This window comes from Blennius ocellaris (assembly GCF_963422515.1).
Source record: "Blennius ocellaris genome assembly, chromosome: 1".
Taxonomy (NCBI): Eukaryota; Metazoa; Chordata; class Actinopteri; order Blenniiformes; family Blenniidae; genus Blennius; species Blennius ocellaris.
The window spans coordinates 31299304-31320471 of record NC_137650.1 but is presented as its reverse complement, the minus strand read 5'-3'; the positions used below and the strand labels follow the sequence as shown (position 1 = coordinate 31320471).

The 21168-nt window shown below is 43.7% G+C and overlaps 1 protein-coding gene across 1 annotated transcript; it reads left to right on the top strand.

The window, feature by feature from the left end:
- The first annotated feature begins 824 nt into the window (after positions 1-824).
- On the top strand, positions 825-20988 carry tp53bp1 (tumor protein p53 binding protein, 1). The gene is made up of 27 exons (XM_080516843.1): positions 825-1007; positions 3194-3275; positions 3351-3435; positions 3517-3584; positions 4190-4306; positions 4596-4650; positions 4757-4926; positions 6058-6184; positions 6281-6369; positions 6461-6645; positions 7874-8987; positions 9944-10060; positions 10171-10362; positions 10462-10528; positions 10978-11082; positions 12775-13012; positions 13608-13667; positions 13750-13902; positions 14015-14232; positions 15396-15790; positions 15906-16097; positions 17218-17403; positions 18079-18267; positions 18896-18990; positions 19651-19847; positions 19998-20134; positions 20692-20988. The coding sequence occupies exons 1-27, from the start codon at positions 828-830 to the stop codon at positions 20895-20897; spliced, it is 5019 nt and encodes a 1672-aa protein (XP_080372969.1). The 5' UTR covers positions 825-827; the 3' UTR covers positions 20898-20988.
- The last annotated feature ends 180 nt before the right edge of the window (positions 20989-21168 follow it).

Genomic DNA, 21168 nt, shown 5'->3' with positions numbered 1-21168 from the left:
TAAATATAAAACAAAGGCGAACGTATGGGATGAATCTTGTGCCAGCAGGAAGTGAATTTGAATTCTTTAAATCTAAATCTGAAGCATGTTCTGCTTAAATATACACCCAGCACATCTATTAAGTCATATCTAGTGTGCTTTAGTGTAAATCGGCACTCTGTAGTATATAAATTATAACATAGGGCAGCGATAATAATGTATAGGATATGGTAATCACACGGATTGCACACCTATTTGAATAAATTGATCGAACATAAAGTATGAATAGCTGTACGGGATTTACTCAAAGGTAAATAGCACGAAATATTTATTCTGACATTAAAAAGACACGAAATAGCTCACAGCTAGTCCTCCTACCACACAGGAGTCATTACGAAAAAAAAAGTCCTGCTGCCATCAAACCAATGAGCATTCTTTCATGACGTCACAGGCCATCACGACCAATGAGAGCTCTTCCTCGAAGTTTTGCCGGGAGAAAGGGGGCCGGCCCGGAACGTAGTTTTGTCTTTTGTAAATAAAGCGGAAAAGTAGCATCGAAACACAATTGCATGTGTTAAAACTCCACAATCTCGCTGGATTGTTGGTTAAACGTCTCCCGGTGCCCGATGAACTTTCTTTGGAGTAAACACGCCTTGCAGCGCGCGGCGTTGTTGTTGTTCTTGTTGGTGGGCGGAGCGCTCGATGCTAAGTTCTCGACTTTAGCCTTGCTGCTACTTTCCGGGTAACAATAACCGGGCTTCCACTCACATGGCTGCCGTCCTTGTCTCCCCGCTGCTCGGATAGATCGCAGCAAGCAGCCCAGTGACTCCCGTCCTCGACCTGACCTCATGGATCCCGGTGGGAGTGACCTGGAATCCAGCCTGCCTCAGCCTGAAAACCCGTGCCTGATCGTGGAGGACTCCCAGCCGGACAGCGTCGCGTTGGAGGACGATCCCGAGAGCAGCTATCGAGCTCTGCTGGCTCGCCGCCTGTCCAGCCTGCAGCCCACCGCCCGCAGCCCGGTACTGGTAAGATCCAGGGCCACTTGACCCGAATCACTTCATGTCCAGGTTATTATTCACGGAGCTGTGAAGGCGGTGCAGATGCATTGTGTGCAGATTCACAGCTGTGGTGTCGACATGTATGCACAAGTCCTGCAGGTAAACAATGAATTATGAACTAAATGAACATCGTCCTGAAGTGCCCATCTAAAACATCTTTCTCTGGTATTATCTTATTGTGTTATACTTAAATATAATGCACTGATAATGATATTGTCATTATTAGTTAATAAGTGACCTTTTGGCCTTTTGTTGTGGTTTGAGAAATTAGATGATATGATCAGCAGATTGTTGTTTCTGATGGTGCTGGAAGCAATAATCCCACTGAGTTTAGGGAAAACAGTTTAATACATCACATTAATACATAGGTATAGAAAAGTATCGTTGTTATTGGGCAATCATTTCTTCATGCTTACAGCTTTTGTAAGGTGATATCATCTAGTAACAAGATATATGAACAATTTTATCTTCATTTCACATTTAAGCCAGACAATTTTCAGTCCTAATTTACAGAATCAGCCTCTGTATCTCAACGTCCACAATAACAACAGCGAAAGGAAATCAATACTTAGTGAATTTTCTTCAACCAAATTGCTATGCGGAACACACCACCATATGTCGGAAATGTACAAGGAAATTATCTTTTTTTTTTTAAAGTAAGAATGACCACATTTGTATTTATTAGAGTCCCTTGATATTTGAGAGCCAAACATGATGCTGTGTGTTTCTGTTATCCAACCACCCACGCACAAAGGCAGAGAACAGTACGATAAAAACATTCAGGATCATTTAAACTGTCTATCTTCGTCCCGCATGCCCACTCAGTATCTGCTGTATGAAAGAAATGTGTCCTCATGTGATCCAGATGGTGTAGGAAATGTACACCTTGTTGGAAGAGCATGGGTAAATTCAAAAGAGTGAGCAGCACAAACACTCTTCATTCTCTACTGTTACTGTGGTTGATCAGCTCACATGTGCAGTAAAGCGAGTCTCTCCAGCCGGACTGAGCATGTGTAGAGTTTTGAGACCGCAACATCACTGTCACGTGAACAAAAAGCCAAAACACAAAGGAAGTTTGCCATTTTAACTTGGAAACAGTCAGATTGCCCAAAATTATTCCATGTAAACTATTAAAATATACTGTCTTGAGAATTGTGAAAGTATCAAAAAAACTCCCAAAACAAGCTAAAGCCATGTTTACAATGGTCAACTGTTATGTTTAAGAAAATATTTGCATTCAGAAAGCAGTGTTTGCCAGTCTGGACTGTCTTTTATCATGCAAGCATGCAGAGACTAGTACATTGAAAACATTTAATCTCATTTAAGCTGTCAAATCTTTTCTTCCCACATCGATGCACAAGCACACGCCAACGTTCTTCCCTCTTTTCTTACAAATTGTTCCTTAAACTTGTTTGTATCTGTGTTGGGGTATTGCAGTCACATCTCAGGAGGACAAAGTTCAGATTTTGCAGGATGAAATCTATCACTTGCTAATCAAAACAGCTATTCGAGTCGTACCGTCAGGGCAGAGCCAGAACGGTTACTATTCAAGGTACTTGGTGAGAAAGTACTATGTCCGTAAGGTTTTACGTCCAGTATTGGACCTTCATGCTCTTAAGGGATACTTGAAATTTGCAGCTCTGGTACGTTTTGTGCATCCAGGTGATTTGTTCACAGCCATAAATGTAAAACATGCATATTTCCATCTTCTGAATCCTCTCTTTAAAGAAAACACCTTATTGGTCTTTCATTGAACTGTCACAATAACTGCATATTTTTCAAGAGCTACCCATAAATAGACAGTACTGATTATAAAGAATTAGGTTTATTTTTACTCCATTTAAAGTCATGGCCATGGTTTAATTCTGTTTATGTAATTTAGATTTGTTTCACACTGAATCAGCTTCTTCAGGTAAATTAAATCAAATTAGGTTGTGTTCATTGTAATATATTGACTTATTAGATACATTTACCACATGCCTCTTTTAAATCTCATGTGTTATTGTTGTATTTTTCTTTTTTACTTCATCTTTATTATGGTTTGTAACACGACAAACATTCTACATCTCTTCCACGCAAACCTTCATTCTCAGACAGAAGGACGAGGACTAAAAGTGCCTCGTGAATTTTCTGACTTTGTTATTCTCCTCCAGGAGCTGATATCGTCCCCGTTAGGAAGCAGGTGCTCTCAGACCGACAGCCAATCCGACAACAACAACAGCCAAGCCGAACCTGGTCAGTGTTTTCCCTAAAAATATCCTTTGTATTTTATTTGATCTAAAAATCTTAACGTACCTTCTTTTTCTTCAGAAATTCTCACATCAGCCAACCCAACATCAGCATCCCAGGAGCAGAGTCAGGTCATTAACGTCTGTCCTCTTCCCAACAGGAAGAAGTAAGTTTGCAGTGTGCATGTCAGCGGTCTGGTGATGTTTGGGGTCAGGCAGTAAATTTATGACTCTGACTAATCTTCCAGGTGTTTGCTGGATGACGCTGAAATGGACTCCGGAGCTGATTCTACGACACACTGCATGCAGTCTGATGGTAAGTGGCCTGAAACAAGACTGAAGCTGATAGAATCAAGGCTAAAGCTGCGTTCACACTGCAGGTCTTGATGCTGAATTCTGATTTTTTGCGTGATCTTTCTCATTACATTATTGTTATTTAATAACCGACTCAGATTGTTTTGGACAGTGTTGTTATTGTCGGAACTATACCGGTAAATATTGCGATTCAGTTTATGATTTTTTTCATAGATTTTACTTTTAGTTATATGAAAAAGGCATTGAAGTACTTTTAGAAGTCATTGCTATTTGTTTTACTTCATTCAGTTTAATTGAATTGAATTCAACTTTATTTATATAGCACCAAATACAACACAGTCATTTCTTGGTGCTGTTAGCAGGGAGTGTGTACGTGTAGTTGCACTCGTCCACAAATCATCTCCACTATCTGAATCGGGTATTACTCTTTGTATTTGTTCAAGTCTCATGGTGGAACACGTGTTTTTCCAAATCATTGTGCATGTCTTAGTGTCTCTTTGTTCATTCTTGTGCAGCTCCATGCTTATCTGCTCAGTGTAGTGGTATTTTTAATAAATGTTTTTTAAAGAAGAGGGTTTTTTTGTTGTTGTTTTGTGTGTGTTCCAGGGGGATCGTCTCAGTTTGGCTTCCTGATGCTCTCTCAGAGTCAGCGAGACGGAGAGCTGAACAGTCAGGACGGAGACATCCTGCCTCAGTCAGACAGCGAGAGACGCAGCAAATTAGGTACTGAGACTTTTATTTATAGAAACTGTGTGGGTTTTTTTTTTTTTTTTCTTCCTTCATGTATTACGACGTCATTGTCTGATCTCATCTGAAGTGCAACAGAGGTTTCTTGTTTGCTGCGCTCTGCGATGCTTCAGGTGAAATGCACAATGCGCACGGGAATTTAAGCGGCGAAACATGACAGCTGCATGTGACTGTTTTTTTTTTTTTTTAAGTTAAAACCTGATCAGAGCCTTCACGGTGACATCTAATGCTTTGAAGAGTCAATCTGGTGTCTCTCCATCTCCAGCAGAGCAGAACGTCGGCTCGAGAACTTCAGAGAGTCAGGACAACAAAGCAGTGAGGTGCAGCTCCGCTTTACAGCAGCGATTAAAGCCCGACATACGTACGCTGCCGATGAACTCTGTGGTCTAATGACTGCTGGTTCTGCCACCCCCCCCGCCCCCGCAGGTCCGAGGTGAGCTCCAGCAGCTCGTCGGACTGTTTGGGACAGTCGGCACGCCAGGTGAACGTCCACACGCTGCTGCACTCGCAGAACCTGCAGGCCTCCGGAGAGCAAGATGGGCAGGACTGTGAGATTCTGTCCTCACAGCAAGACCTCTTCGACAATGACAAGTCGGGTATGTTTAAGCCTTTGTTGCTTCCGTACGTGCTATTCTCTCAGGTGCAAGATATGGGGAGTTTGTTTGGGACTTTTTTTTTTCCTTCTTCTTTCAAATCGTCTAAATCATTGTTTAAAGGTTTGATTCCTTCAAATATGAGCTGAACCCAATAAAATGGACACATATATTGAATGTGGGCGACACACGGCTGTTTGATTGTCTAAAGATTGACCCGTGTGAGGCCAACAAAAAGTCATGAATCGGATCAACATGACTTATGTGGAGCATGCGGTTTATGTAGTCAGTGCGTGTGGCTCAAACTTAAACAATCTTCACAGTGATGGCTGTCAGAGATAATTATGGACCTTGCAAAAGTAGGTGATGTGTTTTTTTATTATTATTATTATTAAGTAAAAATGGAAATATTGATGCAGAAAGTCAATTTTATACAGATAAAAACTGATCCAAACGCCTCACTGTTTCCAAATATCCCAATTCGCGTCACCATTATCAGTCCCAACATGCAAAGGAATACATGAATGTGACTGATTTACAGCGCAAACAGCAGCTTACTGAGCTGTCTGTGTACTGATAGTTTATCTCAGCTGTTTAGCTGCTGCTTCTGTTGTGCTGTTGGTTTGCAGATTTGTTTCTGTCAAGAAGCACAAGATGGAACATCTTCCGTTAAATTATCTGGTGTCGCTTCAGCTGGAAGCGAATGAGTGATTCAGCCTGACCCACACAGTGCTGAAAGCCCAGATACTGTTTCACACCAACATTGCAATAATACGTCAATCTTCGCTTATTTAAGAAAATAATATTATTGATCGTACACGCGTGGCTACTATTTGCTTTCGAAAAGTAACTCCAACTAGTTTTAAATGGTAATTTAAAATTAATTTAAGCTATTGCTAGAGAAGGGAGGTGAGTGAGCCCAAATGTCAAAATGCACAGATATGAGCATTTTTCAGAAAATTTGTTCCAGATAATACTTTTTTTTGGTTTCACACGCATAATGACACTCGCGCTATCCATACATCCATTCATGTTCTGTCCTGATTGAATATCTGCAAGCAGCTACAGTTTAATAACCCTCGGCATAAATTAAGCTTCCTCTGTCTCCCGTCTTACTTTGCATGTTGCATTCAGGCGCTGCAGTCGACAGCACTGTATGTGAGCCGGAGCAGCCGGGTCACCCCACCTCCACGCCCGCCCACACCCTGCGGCTGCTGCATCTGTCCGGACAGGGAACGCTGGTGCAGGAGAGTCTGTCCCAGTGAGTCACGTCGCGCCCTCACACCCCCTGCCTGATCACCCGAACCCAGAAAATCACCCGACATTCATCTCGGTTTACCGTCTGTCCCATTCCTAGGAGCTCCATGGACTACGTTGCCCCCACACAAGACAACTTCAGCCCCACTCCTATAATCATTCCCAGCTCGCCCACTGTACCAGAGAACGGTAAGCGACCAAACCGTCTGCAGTGATTTGTCTCCAATCGAGAGGAAGATTGAGCTTCGGTGTCGAGCTCAAAGGTTTTTGCTTTGTTCAGGTGCAGACGAACCGATGGACACGTCACTTCCTCCAGATGATGCAGCGGCAGACAAAGACGAGCCGATGGAAACAGAATCCACTTCAAAGCCACATCCGTCCGCCTCAACGCCGATATCCCAGAATTCTCCTGGTTTTATGTTGGAGCGACCGCTTTCCATACCCTCCCAGCCAGAGTTCTCTCATGTGAGTGCTTACAACGAAAAATTTATTCAGGCGCTCGCGCTAAAATCAGGTTCACGTTGCCTCATGTTGGAGATATGAAAATGTCACACAGTTGCTGCAGATTCATGATGTCAGTTTGCTTTTTACTCAGACCAAATGACACCAACAATTATGTTTTAACTCGCTCAAACCTATTGTTCCAAAACGTTTTTTCTGCAGTTTCCTCATTTGTAATGTCGGACTTTTTATTTGTTAACTATTTGCTAAATCTTTTTCCGAACCTGATCCTCACCCTGACCTTAGTCTGGCTCTAAAACCAAGTATGATGAAATGAATAATTTTCCTCATCAGAACCTGAATTTATGTCTGTACAAGACAACATAAAACTTTGCTTATCCTTTTGGACAGGTTCCCCTCAAAATGGTTAAAACAAAATTAGAATTCTACCCGCAATGCATGAGGGAATGGACAGAAGAAGGATCACTCACAGCTTCAGTTTGAAAATAACTAAAACAAATAAGACGTTATCAGTTTCCTATATGACTTTTCCTTTTGTTTTACTATAAAGTGATTCTTCTTCCTTCTTCACAAGCTCCAAAACAAGGAAAAACATCAATGCAGAAAGTCGGATCCTCAAAATCTTCACTGTGTTATCTTGAAAAACCTTGTCCCATATTTTCAAACATAGTTTGTCACAGAGTGTTGAAGTCTGAGACTTTACATCTTAAAATACTTTTACTATTTTTTTTTTTTTTTACATCCAGTCAATTTCGTGACCAAAGAGTCTTTCCGAATTGCAAAATACTCATAGTTATTAAAATAATTATCAGTGAAACGTACTTTTTCAGACTTTGGTTGCCCCTCCTCCTCCTTTCTGGATCTTGTTGCTAACATCAAAATAAAAGATGAGCTGCTAAATGTTAAAAAAAAAAAATCTTACTTTTAACACCCGATTTGTTTTACTGTGGATAAAATGTGTCCAAATATTTTTAGAACTAGAGTTTTATACCTTCCTTTTAGCAGATAATTCCTCCTGGCTAAAACCCACTGAGGGTCATGTAGCTTGTATTGTTCAAGGTCGTTGGCTCTCCTCTACCACCTTGTAGGTTTCACTTCGTTCTGTTAGTTTCTCCAAAAACTGGATTTCTCACCCCAGTCTGCTTTCTGTATTTGTAAAGTCCAGGCAATCGAGCAATCCCACCTACAAGGAGCTGGCGTGTTAAGTGTGCTTTTGTATTCGTTTCCTCAGGACGTGTTCGTGCCGACGCCGAGCCAGGAGGCCTCCCAGCAGAAGTCTGCGTCATTGCCTTGTGAGACGCAGTCTCAGAAGCTGGAGCCAGCTTCCTTCTCTTTGCCTTTGCAGCTCTCCGTGAACACAGACAGTAGCGGCGTCCATCAGCGCGCCTCGGGGGAGGCGGAGGAGGTTGAGGACAGCCAGGCCACGCAGATCGATGACCTGGAGGGGCCGTCTGGCGTCGACGCCAGCGACTCCGCGAGTTCACTCCGCGACAAGAGGAAGGAGAGCGACGCCGTCCCCTCGGAGTCGCGGGCCGCCGCCGCCGGCTCCGGAGCTGCCGAGTCACCGTCCAATCTGTCCCAGAAATCTGACACGGTGAATTCTCTGAATGTACAAAATGTGAATGTAAAAGAGGCGAGCTCCGCCGGCCCGCCATCCTGCTCGCAGCCAAAGCTCGACTCCTCCGATGTCGCTGTTAGCAGCTGTGTGCAGGAGACCCCCTGTGACCCCACGCCGCGCAGCTTGCCTTCGCAGTCCACGGTCTCCCAGTCGTCCGCGGTCGACCTGGTGAAGAGCTCTCTGGACTCGAGAGGAGAAAGCGTAAATAATCTACCTGTCGAACCACTGTCACAACAGCGCGGAGCAGCTAGCAACACTCAGCCACACAAACGGAGCGGGGAAGAGGAGGAGGAGGTGGTGGTGATGGAGGAGGTTTTAGAGGAGGAGCAGAACAATACTGTCGCCTCAGGGATAGCTTTGGTTCTCTCCCAGAGCCAGCTGCTGTCTCCTGAGCCCATGGAGGAGGTGGAGGTGGAGGAAGAGCAGCAGGAGGAGGAGGAGGAAGAGAAGAAGAGCGAAGCCCGGGGAGATAGCAGCATCATCATCATAACTGACAGCGAGAGAGACTCAGAGATTTATCTGAAGGATACAACGCCGCCGTCAAAGCCTAACAGCTCCCAACCCATCAGAGACAAAACGTCAGCATCCACCAACGGCCACCAGGAGAAGGAGAAGGAGAAGGAGAAGGAGAAGGAGAAGGAGGCTCCTGATAGGCTGTCTCAGGCTGAAAGGGCTGAAGGTGAAGCAGAGGGCCTCAAAGACAAGAGTCTGAGTGACAGCTCGGGAGGTGAGCGCTGACATCACCACCTCAGAGTCAGAAAATATAATAATAGTAATGCTTTTACTATAAAGTTATTTTCACGTCATGTTTTTATGCGATCTACCCAACAGAACGGCTTTTCCCTTTGATTTGAACGTCACGTGTAACGCCAATGTTTTATGTGACATGTTGTAGTCATCTTCCATTTAAAGCAGTCCAGATGCAAAGATACCTTAAAGATAGAGAAAAACACAACTAACGGTGAATGTAGAAAACATGGAAAACACAGGATAGATCAGATTAAGAGGGTCAAGATCTATTAAACTATCAAAACTCTGGATCATGACATGGTGTTATTAGATTCCTGTTTTAAATTCAAATTCATGTTATGATCATTCAGTGCTGTTTGGAAAAAAAAAAACAGGATTTCTACTGTCAGAAAATTCCTGGAAAAGTTGCAAATGCAGAACGATATAAACTTTTCCAGGCCAGGAATTAGTTTGGACACAGCAACATGTTTTTGTAAAAATAGGTGTGCACATTTTTATCAATGTTTGAAATATTTTCATGAAAAGCTCAATAGTTCAGAAAAAGTAAATACTTTTTAATTCAATCTAGATTAAACCCCAGAATTATGGGTGAAATATTTAGAAAATGCACAGGAAAAAAAAAAAAATATATATATATATATTTTTTTTTTAAAGTTGACTGATCACTGAAGGAAAAGTACAATTTAAAAACGTGTGATTTTGTTGTACATCACTCTTCCTAGATAAATACTGCTCTCATATCTGAGATTTTGGACCCTAACCCATATCTGAGATTTTAAACGTCTCTCAGATTGTTTTACAATCCCTCTTCTGTCAAATTTAAAAACAAAGCTGCAAAAAAAATCGTCATCACTGTCACATTCAAACAGTTAAAAGTGCTTTCATGAATCGGTTTCTGTTCTCTGCATCCATTTTTGTGTTTTTCCGCTGCAGACATTTCCTTCCACTTCACGCTGCCGAAAGAAGGCGAGCTGATCGGCCCGGCTGATGGAGCGACGCCTCCCCTCATCAACCAGCTGAAGCAGAGCCTGAGACACAGCACTCCCATCGGTGGGATTTTCTGCTACAGGATTGTCCGTCTGAACTATCGTCACTGATGACTGAGCTTCACAGTTTTGGTTCTTTTTGGGGTTGTTTTTTTTTTTTTTTCCATTTCCCAGAGATCACGTCCTTTTCTGAAAAGTCGGGTACAGCCGCCGAAGTCTCCACAGACGTGGTGACGACTGCCGGCGCCGTCACGTCCGGGGAAAGCGTCGACGACTCGGCTGAGAAAGGAGACGGGAAGCTGAGTCTGAGGATGAAGCTGGTGACGCCTGTGGAGGAGGGCAGCTCCGAGCGCTTCAGCCTGCAGAGTAAGAGAGTTTCGGTACCGTTTGTGAGACGTACACGAGATAGAAGAGGACCGTCGAAACTAAACGCTCCCATCGTCCTCTCAATTTGTTTCCCTGCAGAGCCGACGCTCTCCGAGGAGGACGGATCAGTCGGCAAGGTTACTAAGGCTGCCACCATTGTGACCAGGTAACTGACTCAGATTACTGCCTTTATGCTTTTAAATCTTGTTGCTCACTACAAAATAATTGAAATGCATCGGTTTGCATGTTAATGCTCGTTCCAGTACACAGTACATCACAGAATTGCATACACAAGTACAAAACTACAGTAGAAAAAAAGTCTAAAGGCTATAATATCACCGTATTTCCATAATGATACAATTTATGATAAATACAAACAACATGATTGCATATCATAAGTTCACACAATAGCATGTATCCCAAAAATATATATTTTTTAAATTTGAAAACTAAATTTTTCGAATTAATGTTTTTAAGTAATGTAAATATAAAGAAAGAAGTTTCATCCAATAATTTTTAAGAGGTGTTTTTTTTTTGTTGGTTTTTTTGGGGGGGAAATACCTGCAGGGTTGTTTGAATTGTGGACTTAAAGTGTGTAAATGTTTGACGTTTCAGCAGCCCGTCGGTCTTCAGTCGGGTCCGTCAGGTTCACCGTCAGCAGCAGCAGCAGCAGCAGCAGCGGGGGGAAGACGAGGAGGAGAGATCTGGAGGAAATGTCAGGTAAACACACAGACCAATCATAGCAGAACTCTATAGGTTGTGTCAAGTTGTGTGGATGTTTGAGTGTGAAGAGCTTCTTTTAAACGGTAGCTGTTGTTGCAGTGGCTGCGGGTCAATTATTAAATCTAAACCCTTCACTTGTCACCAGTGTTGTGCTAGTATTTCCGTCAAACTCTCAAACTGTTGCCAGTCTGCCACCAGATGGCGCTGTTTTCACCCAAAGAAAGACACCAAAGCTTTTATACAGATCAAAACGAGGTTTTCCATGACGTGTATGTGGATCAAAACGATGTCCCCAATGGCGATTAAAACAGTTCGGGAGCATGTCACAGATGAATAGTAGCAAGTCATTTTTTGAACATATTCCCGCAAAGGATTCAGGTTCATGATGCAAAGTATGAATGTTGTTTTAAATAAAACGGTGACGAATCAACATAAAACTGGGCCAAAACAACCACAATTTTTTCACGTGTGTGCTCATGGGCTTTCTCCAGTCTCCAGTGTTTGAGGTCATTTGGGGAATCTAAATTAACCCTGTGATGGATGCGTGCATCCCGTAGGCAGACTTTCCAGTATCAACGCGGACAGGATGAAAAGAGCCGGCGACACGCTTTGAGCTGCACGTCACCGAATGTTCTGAGGTGTTCTTGTGTAAATATGTCTCTGGATCTGCGGTCCTGAGAGACCACAGGCGCTGCACCTCAGGTGTGAAGGCAGTGAAAAGCCTGCTGGCTGCTCACAACTGGGCAAACTTAGATTTGTGACAGAAAACTGCGGGCTTACGTCACATCGGGGTGATTTTATTAATGTGCCATTTGTGTGGTTGACCTGAGGAGGTATGAATAGATTTTCCCATTTGTAATGTGTTTTATTAGACAGAAATAGGCCCTCTTGGTTTCTCCCCTCTGCATGAGAGAGGAAGACCTACTTTTGGAGGCTTAAATTGAGACGTTTCATTATTTTTATTTATTTATTTTGTGCTTTGTGCAGATTCTCTCGGAGCTATACATTTTAGTTTGCGTCCTTCTGCTTACCTGAGGTTATTTTAAGTTAAGCCTTTTGCAGCTGAATAATTGCTTTTACTCACTTAATAACTCAGAAAACAGTTTTAACTCAAGATGAAACTAATGTTACTGTACAACCTGTCCAGGAGTTCTGCCTGTTATTTCTTTAGCAGACCAGGGTTTTGTAGGCTGAAATGATCCAGGCGCAGGTCTGCACTCCAGACAGCGGAAGTCAGAGAAGTGGTACCACAACCACAACAGAAATGAAAGCAGACTACCTTGTCTTTGTTTGGTCTTTGCCTACCCTTGATTGGCAACTATGTAGACGACTAAATAGCGGAGGCACAAATCAGAACGTTTGATTGATTTCAGAAAGTCCTTATTGGATTTTTGTTTTGTGTAATCACATTCTCATAAATATATCATCTCATTAAGGTGTCTTTGCTTCTGAGAAGAGAATGGTGCAGCTGCCTGGAAGCCTCCACAGATCAGACAAAAAGAGTGATGTATTGATCTCAATATTCCTCTTGTGGCTTGATAGTGGTTTGAAAATTGCAGCAGCTCACTGATACTTTAGTGCAGATTGAACGGTGAAATATATAAGAAGGATACATGCAGTCCACACCTTAATTAAGCTTCGAGGATCTCATTCAGACTTTGTATGATTTTTCTGTACCTTTTCTTCCAGAGGGGAGCTGTTCGCCTCACCACAGAGGAGCTCTCAGACATCCTCCCTTGGATGCAACAGCCTACCGAACAGTCAGTCGGAGGCTTTACAGCAAGAAGCGCAGCAGGAGGCCGCTGAAGGGAGGCGAGGAGCACCGGAAGCTCTGCAGCCGCCGTCCTCAAAGAAGCCGAGTGTCAGGCAGAAGGCGGGTTTGCCTCAGACCTTCGACAACATCAACAGCCCCACTCAGTCAAGCAAGGTTTGTCGGTCATCTTATGAACTTGACCCGTCATGTGTGTATGTTGCTTTTCGTCGAGAAGAAAATAATTGTATTTGTCTCATTTGTAGTCCCAATATTTCGTTTCAATGAAAGCGAGTCCATCGCTTAATCGTTGAGATGTAGGGGGTTTGTGTTAAAACTCTTGAAATGAAGACACTCGTGTGACGTTCTAACCTTTCAGGTGCCTTATAATGCTCCTCAAGTTTCTGTTGATGCCACAAATGAAGAGAAAAAACTTGTGAAAACTACAAAACTCTGGCATAAAGAACTGCACAATGTTGACTGATGAAAGAGTGTGGATAATCACTGCATTGTTTTGGCTACAATCATTTCAATAAATTCATTCAGGGTTCAGCTGAGAATAAAACCACAAATAGGAACTGAACTACTTTACAAACTCAGAAATATTAAAATATAGAGGAAGTAGATGTTTTACAAAGATGTTGACAAGCTGAATTTGTAAAAGTGAATGAAAGAACTGAACGAGACTTTTGGCCCCTCGTGCAAATTGAATGAAAGAATATTTCTCACCGTCTGCTTGTGCTGATGTCGATGTCGATGATGTGTTTCTCAGCGGACAGTTTCCCAGCAGACGAGTTTCGATGCTACGGGGTTTCGCTCTCCGGCTGGCAGGGTACGCACTCCGTGAGTCTTTCCTTAAAAGGAAAAGAAAAATACGCGTTACAACAACTTTGACTTTCCCTTGTATCTAAAAGGGCGAGCCGGAGTCTCCGTCCTTCAGAAGAGCTGCCATCCCGTCACACCGCAGGCACGTGCGAACCGTCCAGGAAGTGCGGACCACCGTCACACGGATCATTACCGACGTTTATTATGAAGATGGAAAAGAGGTGGACCGCAAAGTCACAGAGGTAAATCTTGCGACGCTCGACGCTCCGGATACTGTTTGCGTGTCCTCTGCTGTTCGCCGTGATTACTCAGTGATTTTGTGCCACAACGAGTCTCCTCTCTGCCTTATTTCAGGAGAACGAGGAGCCCGTGGTGGACTGCCATGTCCTGGACAGCGACATCTCCCCGTGTCGCACCGGCAGCTCCGTGACCTCCGGGGACCTGGCGGATATCAGCTCCCTGTCTTCAAAGGCGTCCAGCCTGCATCACAGCTCCGGGGGAACCAGCAGCAGCACCGGCTTCAGCAGGCCGGACTTCATCATGCCCCCCAGCAGAGGGCTCAAGCCCAGCAGGTACCAGCGGGCTCTCCGCCCCGCCGCTCAAATTCTCCCCGCTCGTCCTCCCGTCTGTCCGCTGTGTCTCCTTAACACTGGTTGCACGAAGTTTCCAGGCGTTGCTCTTTCACACTCTCTGAACTTTCTAACACCCTGATTTCTCAGTGATTCACTGATCCCGGCCGGCTTCAGGCTCACGTTGTCACAGGCATCAGTCTGGGGGGGGGGGTCACGAGAAGCTCCGCCCCCCCCCCCTGACGGGTGCCTGTGCAACCTGACCGGCTCCTTCCGTCCCCTCTGTGTGTCCGCAGTCCCAGGAGGGGAGGTGGGCATCAACAGAGGGGTCACAGGGGTCACAGGGGGCACAGGGCGGGGTCAGTGTTCACAGTGATGAGGGACTCCGCCACCCTGGGGTCCCGGGCCTTCGTCCCGCACTCCCCCAGAGGAAGGGCTAGAAGGGGGCGACCGCCATCTCGGTCCTCTCCATCCAGGTGAGTCCTCCCTGAGGCTCACCCCGCACCCAAAGACAACTCGGATCATCACAGTATCTCTGAATAACATTTTCCTATTTCATCTTTTCTCTAATTCTTTTTACACTAACCCTTCCGCTCAGATCTGTTGACAAATAACATCAAGAATCATTTTCCTTTGAGACATTTTAATGCATTTCTATTGGTGTATAAATGTTGGAAAGCGGTAAGCTGGACATATCAAATGTATACATTTTAAATAAAAAAAAAAAAAGTCCAATTATTGAGTAAAAGCTCTGAAAGTATCATCTCTCAATTATTGTGGGCTAGTTAAAATACAATGTCATAAAATGGGCAAAATTCACACAATTTAGAAGCAGTTTTTGTTTTAGCACGTTCTAATTTTACCCTAATATCCGAATTATGCCCCGTCATATTATCAGTTCATTTTTCTCTCGGACGAGAACTTGAAACAAACGATTCACAAGTCAATTTAACATTTAAGCAAATGTTCAGAAGCATCTCAGTGTAACATTAGAAAGTGAGTAAAGTTTATTTATAAAATGCTTTTTGCAGTTACCAAAAAAAAATCACAATAAAGAAAATAATGCCTATTTACAAAAAGCTACCTAAACGGCAGTGTGAGGGAACTTTCTGAAAGACTTTGTATAAATCCGTACAGACTGAACAGACTCTGTTTCCCCCCTTTAGAGGAGGAGGCGTCGGCTCGCTGCAGCGGCTCGGCGCTCACGCCCACCACCCGCACTCCTCCTCCGAGGACGAGGCCTTCAGCCGCATGCTCCCCCCGCGCCTCCCCGTCAGCCCCACCGAGCTCGCCGGCCACTCCGACTCTCTCAGGTCTTCGCCGGAGGAGGCGAGCTCCGCTGGCAGCAGCTTCGTCGGCCTGCGGGTGGTGGCCAAGTGGTCGTCCAACGGCTACTTCTACTCGGGCCGCATCATCAGCGACGCCGGCGAGGGGCAGTTCCGCCTGCGCTTTGACGACGGCTACGAGTGCGAGGTGTCGGGGAAGGACATCCTGCTGTGCGACCCCATCCCCCTGGAGACGGAGGTCACGGCTCTGCTGGAGGACGAGTACTTCAGCATCGGTGAGGGGGACCTCGGAGCCTGCCAGTCCGTTCATCCATTCCGCCCTGATGTCAACCTGTATGCTTCACTACCTTTGAATGAGAAGCATTAAAACAATGTGTGCGCACTGTGCAGGTGTTGTGAAAGGCCATAAGACGGAGGGCCAGGAGCTGTTCTACAGCGTGGAGCGGGACGGCCAGACTCAGTGGTACAACAGGACCTCCGTCATCCTGTCTCTGGAGCAGGGGAACAAGCTGAGGGAGCAGCACAGCCTCGGACCCTACGAACCCTCCACCCCTCTGACCAAGGCCTCCGACATCAGCCTGGGTAACGCCGCCACACATTCTATCTCGGTTTACTGTATAGAAACATTATTTAATATATATGTCTAAAAATGCACACAAGTAAATAATCTCATCACTTGTTTCTGGTCATATTTGGTCCAGTTGGGACTTACTTTATTTACACCTTAAGACCGTAGATGTTCTACAGTGAGACACAATCACAAAGCAAAAGGAAAAAAAACATACATAAATAAAACAAAACTTTTCTAGTTATTTTCTTATACAAGGATATTTTTAAAAGTAATCCAACAATTAACCTCAACACTTTGCCCAGAAAACAGATTTTAAAGGAGCAACATGCAGCTATTGGAGGTATTAAAGGGACATTTTATTTGGCTTAATTAATATAAAGCTCTTGTTTTAAAAGATGGAAGTGTATATGGTTTCAGCCAGCTTATTTCTTGGGTTGAGTTTTTTTAGTTTTTTAGTATATATATATATATATATATATATATAGCTATAAAGACCTTTGCTGTTGAGAAAGTCTAAGTATTACTGATGGTCGCATGACTTCTGGGTGTATTAAGGATGGAAGATAAACCAGAGGAAATGGAATGATCAATACAGTAATTTAAGATTTCTGCCACACATATTTCCTGATGACAATAAAGTGTATTAATAGATGCATAAAAAAAATGTACTTTCACATCGGTCATTAGATTCATTATGCTGTTATTGCCGTTCATCCCAGCAGGGATGATGCTCTGAGTATTTGGAGAGTCTAAAGTCACAAAAGACAAAAGGAACATTAGTGATGTTTCACCATTTTTGGGGGTTTTTTTTAAGTCTGTTTCCGACTCGTACACACATATATAAATATATAAAGTCATTGAGTCGCTCACCTTCCAATTTGAAACTTAATTCAAGAAAAGAAACTGGTTTATTCAAGGAGGAATAAAAGAACAGAGCTTTAGTTATAACTTTGTGAAAACAGGTATCTCTGATTTTTAGTCATTCCAAAGTCAATTACATGAAAAATATCATGAACACATTGTATTGTATTAATTTGTATTGATTATTTATTTTTTTCTAAAAGAAGCAGAGTATATTTATATATTAAATGTCCAAACTGAAGCCAGGTTGCTCCTGTTGTTTTATTCCAGACAACTTAGTGGAGGGCAAAAGGAGACGCAGAGGGGGCCCCGGAGGACAAACCACCCCCAACCGCACCTCCGCCTCCTCCGGCAGCCCCCGGACCCCCGGCCCCTCCGGGAAGAGGAAGCTGATTTCCTCCGAGAGCAGTCGGTCACCAGCCAAGAGGGGTCGTAGGGGGGCGGGTGCCAGAGCGGGTATGAAGCTCCGCCCACTGGGACCACCACTCGGTGTGATCAGGGAGGGGGAGGGGGGCGGGATCCCAGTGGTGCTTTTAACATGATTGGATACCGGCCTCCTGCCGGTGTCCAATCACAGCCATCATTAAAGACTGAATCTGGATGATTTTTTTTTTTTTTTTTAGAAATATTTAGTATGAACAAGATTAAATTAGCTTTTTAAAATGCACATCATAATATAATATTTTTAAATAATTTTTGTCCTTTTTTAAAAAAAAATTTGAAGTTGTTTTAATCCTGTGAAATGAGTAATGTGTGATTTTTGAACATAACTGAGACATTAAGACCTCCACGTGGCCCACATCCGTCCTGCTGCTGTTTGCCGACCGCTGCTGAGGCCGACTCGGTAATAAATGACATGTTTTCAGCGTTCGCAATGGTGTTGGTCCACAGGTGGAGGAAAGCTGCATTTCACGGGTGGATTTTCTTTAAATATCAACGTTTGAAAAAAGTGACTTTGAGTAAATCAAAATAAATGTTTTCTCACAATTGATTTTTCGAGATTTCTTCACATCTCTTCCAAAACCTTGTTTATTCTGGTGGCTGACGCTGACTTTTTGGGATTTGGGTGAACGCGTCATGTGACTGCTCTCTCTCCGTTTGAACTCTTTCCTTGTGTCTTTCTGTGCACAGCTCAGCGGGTCGGTGCGTGCAACACCTCGGGCAGTGGCACCGACCTCCCTGGTCAGCCTGCCGACGTGGCGGAGACCCACGGCCCGCTGCCCCAGAACACGTCGCTCTTCATGGGCTTCGCCTTCATGCTCACGGCTTCGTCCGAGATCGACCGGCTGACCAACAAGATCATGAGCGACGACGAGGAGGGTGAGGCAGATTAGGAGATGTGACGCCAAGCTGCTGATTCTATTTACTAAATCCTGAAATAACATTTGAGGTTGAAGTTGCCTCAGATTATCGAGCTCCCACTTTTGACTCCAACTAAACGAATGAATTTCTCAACTCAGCGGTTTGGAAAGAAAACACAGAACTTGTTGTGATTCTTGAGGAGCTCGTAATGACAGCTAAAAGTGTAAATTGACTTCCGCTTTACATTTGTTTGTGGAACGCTTTAGTCTATGCTGATTTCCGGCTGATCTCCACACGACTGCAGCTGGAGAGTAGAAAGTTCGTACTGAAAACTCAGGACCTACTGCAAAAATAGAATTTGTTCAACACTTCTCATAGTGTGACATCACAAGCTTAAACTATTTATATAGTTGGGCTTTTTCTTAGAGTATCCACTCTAGAAACTGCAAACGTACATCACATTAATTTACAGGTTAACAAAGCCAGCGATAAGTAGTTAAAAAGAAAATAAAATTTCTGAGCAGTGTGATAGGAAAAAATACACAACATTCTGATTCATGCAGCCATTTAAGGAAAGAATGATCTAATGCTTTAAAGCAGTTGCTTCCCTTCATGTCATTCTTTTTTTTTCTTCTTCCGACAATAGATTACGTGGAGACTGGTCCATATAACAAAGGCTACACAGAGTCCCAGCTGCAGGCAGGCGGAGGCTTCATCCTACCAGACTTCAATGAAGAGCAGGTACTCACTGAAAACATCACTTCTGTAGAACTGAACACCGAAACTGGCATTTGTGAAATTCTTTTAATGGGTAGAGATCTCTAACATGGTTGATGTTCTCTATGAGCTGCTAGCGCTTAATGTTTTTATCTCACAACAAGAAGGTTGTGGATTCAAATACCAGCCTGGCTTTTCTGTGTGGCGTTTGCATGTTTTCTCCAGGCATGCATAGTTTCCTCCAAGTACTCCAGTTTTAGTCCAAAGGTGTGAGTGACTGGTGGACCGTCTGCTTCTCTGTTTGTGATGGAGATAGATTGATTTTCATTTAAAATAAAAATGTCATTACCAAACTGATTCAAGTGAAGCATAGCAGAAAGAAAAACTTCATTTTGCAGCAATTTAAATCTGATCCTGCCCTAGTACTCACAACACTACTAGTCATCTCCCTGACATTAAAGCATGTGTTTACCAAATGAAAAAAAAATAAAGCTCTAATTTCCCTGAGGGTAAGTGTGCATTCAGGAAGTTTCATTACACAAAATGTCATTCGTTGCTTTTATGTTCGTCAGTCTTTACGTTGTTTTTATAACCTTGAACATTTCAATACATTTCCGTGAAGGTTTAAGGACAAACCAGTGTCGCTCCAGAGCCTCATCGCTCCCGTCTCCTCTCATTTCTCAGTGCAAGGCGGCGTATCAGAGCCTGCTCATCGCAGACCAGCATTGCCGTACCAGGAAGTACCTGCTGTGCGTGGCCAGCGGCGTGCCGTGTGTGTCTCACATTTGGGTTCGAGACTGCTGCAAAGACAACAAGCTGCTCAACTACAGGAGCTACCTGCTGCCCGCCGGCGTGGGACCGGACGACGCCATCGTCGAGTGGTGAGATCAAGCTTTTCTTTTTTTTTTACTGGATGCCCAAAATCATTTCATTCCTGAAAAAATTGTCCAAATTATTTAAAATTAATTGAGATTAGGGGAGGCACACATGAATTAAAATCTAAGTAAATTCTTGTTTCCCCCCCCCATCAGGCACCAACGCTGCAGTCCGTTCAAGGCCATGAAGGTGCTGCTGGTGTTTGAGAAGCCGGTGGAGCTTTGGGCCCAGCTGATAACCATGGGCGGAGGCTCGTCTGTCCGACACTTCCACGCCGACAAAGACAGCTCAGGTACAAAATCCACAACATCTAAACCACTGAATGAACTTCTGCAGCTTTCAGTGGAGGTTAATTTGCACTTTTGTACTCTTTTCCTGGCCGTTACCTGTCGAGTCGGCTCATCCCATAAACGAATGTTTATAAATGTGGCACCTTTTGAGAATGAAATAAATGTAAAAGTAAGGTTTTCGCGGCTTTTTAATTGGTTTTAATCCAGTTACTCTCTGAACTGTAGCGTGAAGACGGCAGTCATCTGCAAATCCTCTCACTGTAAAACAAAAGACAACACTTTAGTTTCTAGAGATGTCTTTGAATCTCTCTTCAATTGACATTGTCATAATAGGCACAAGAACGAAATTCCATTCAGAGTATTCATATACTGCATAGCAAATTATGTAATGAATTAGCAGAAGGTATATCAGTTTTTCTTCGCTGAAGTCCTTCTGCACGTGTGCAACGGTCATGAAACCGTGCAAGCATCAATTTTAACCTGGATTTTTGCTGTAATACTCATTTCATGCTGTGGATTAAAAAAAAAAACCCAAAAAACTTTGACACTCCTTCTGCAGACATTCCTGCTGGCAAATACGACATCGTGGTGGCCGACGGCGACTGTCCGCCGTCAGTGGAGCAGAACGCCACGTCGCAGAAAGTCCCGCTGGTGTCTCCGGAGTGGCTCATCCAGAGTCTCATCTGCGGGGAGCGCCTGGACTTCAACAACAAGCCTCAGTATCGCCACAACCACTCCTCCTCCTCCACCTCCTCTTCCTCATAATCCCGCTCCACGTGTGCAAACCAACAAACAACAAAAAAAAAAAAAAGGCCTTCGACCAAGTTAAATGTTGAGCGTTAGTTCTGTTGCATGCCTCAGCTGTACATAACTTTCTGCTGTCTGTTTTTATGGAACAATAAATTGTGACCCTTGTTTCATTTTAATGGATTGCCGTTTATTTTATACACAGAAAATACAGCAAACTTTTAAATATTTACAGTAAGTACAAAGAGGATTATAGACAAAGGGACAGCTGGTCACAAATAACATGTGC

Bases quoted from the DNA above. Each gene is read 5' to 3' on its own strand.
- tp53bp1 (XM_080516843.1), top strand. From the start codon at position 828: ATGGATCCCGGTGGGAGTGACCTGGAATCCAGCCTGCCTCAGCCTGAA. The intron at 3,276-3,350 runs GTCAGTGTTTTC...CTTTTTCTTCAG, and splicing joins CAACAGCCAAGCCGAACCTG to AAATTCTCACATCAGCCAAC. The intron at 10,363-10,461 runs GTAAGAGAGTTT...GTTTCCCTGCAG, and splicing joins CGAGCGCTTCAGCCTGCAGA to AGCCGACGCTCTCCGAGGAG.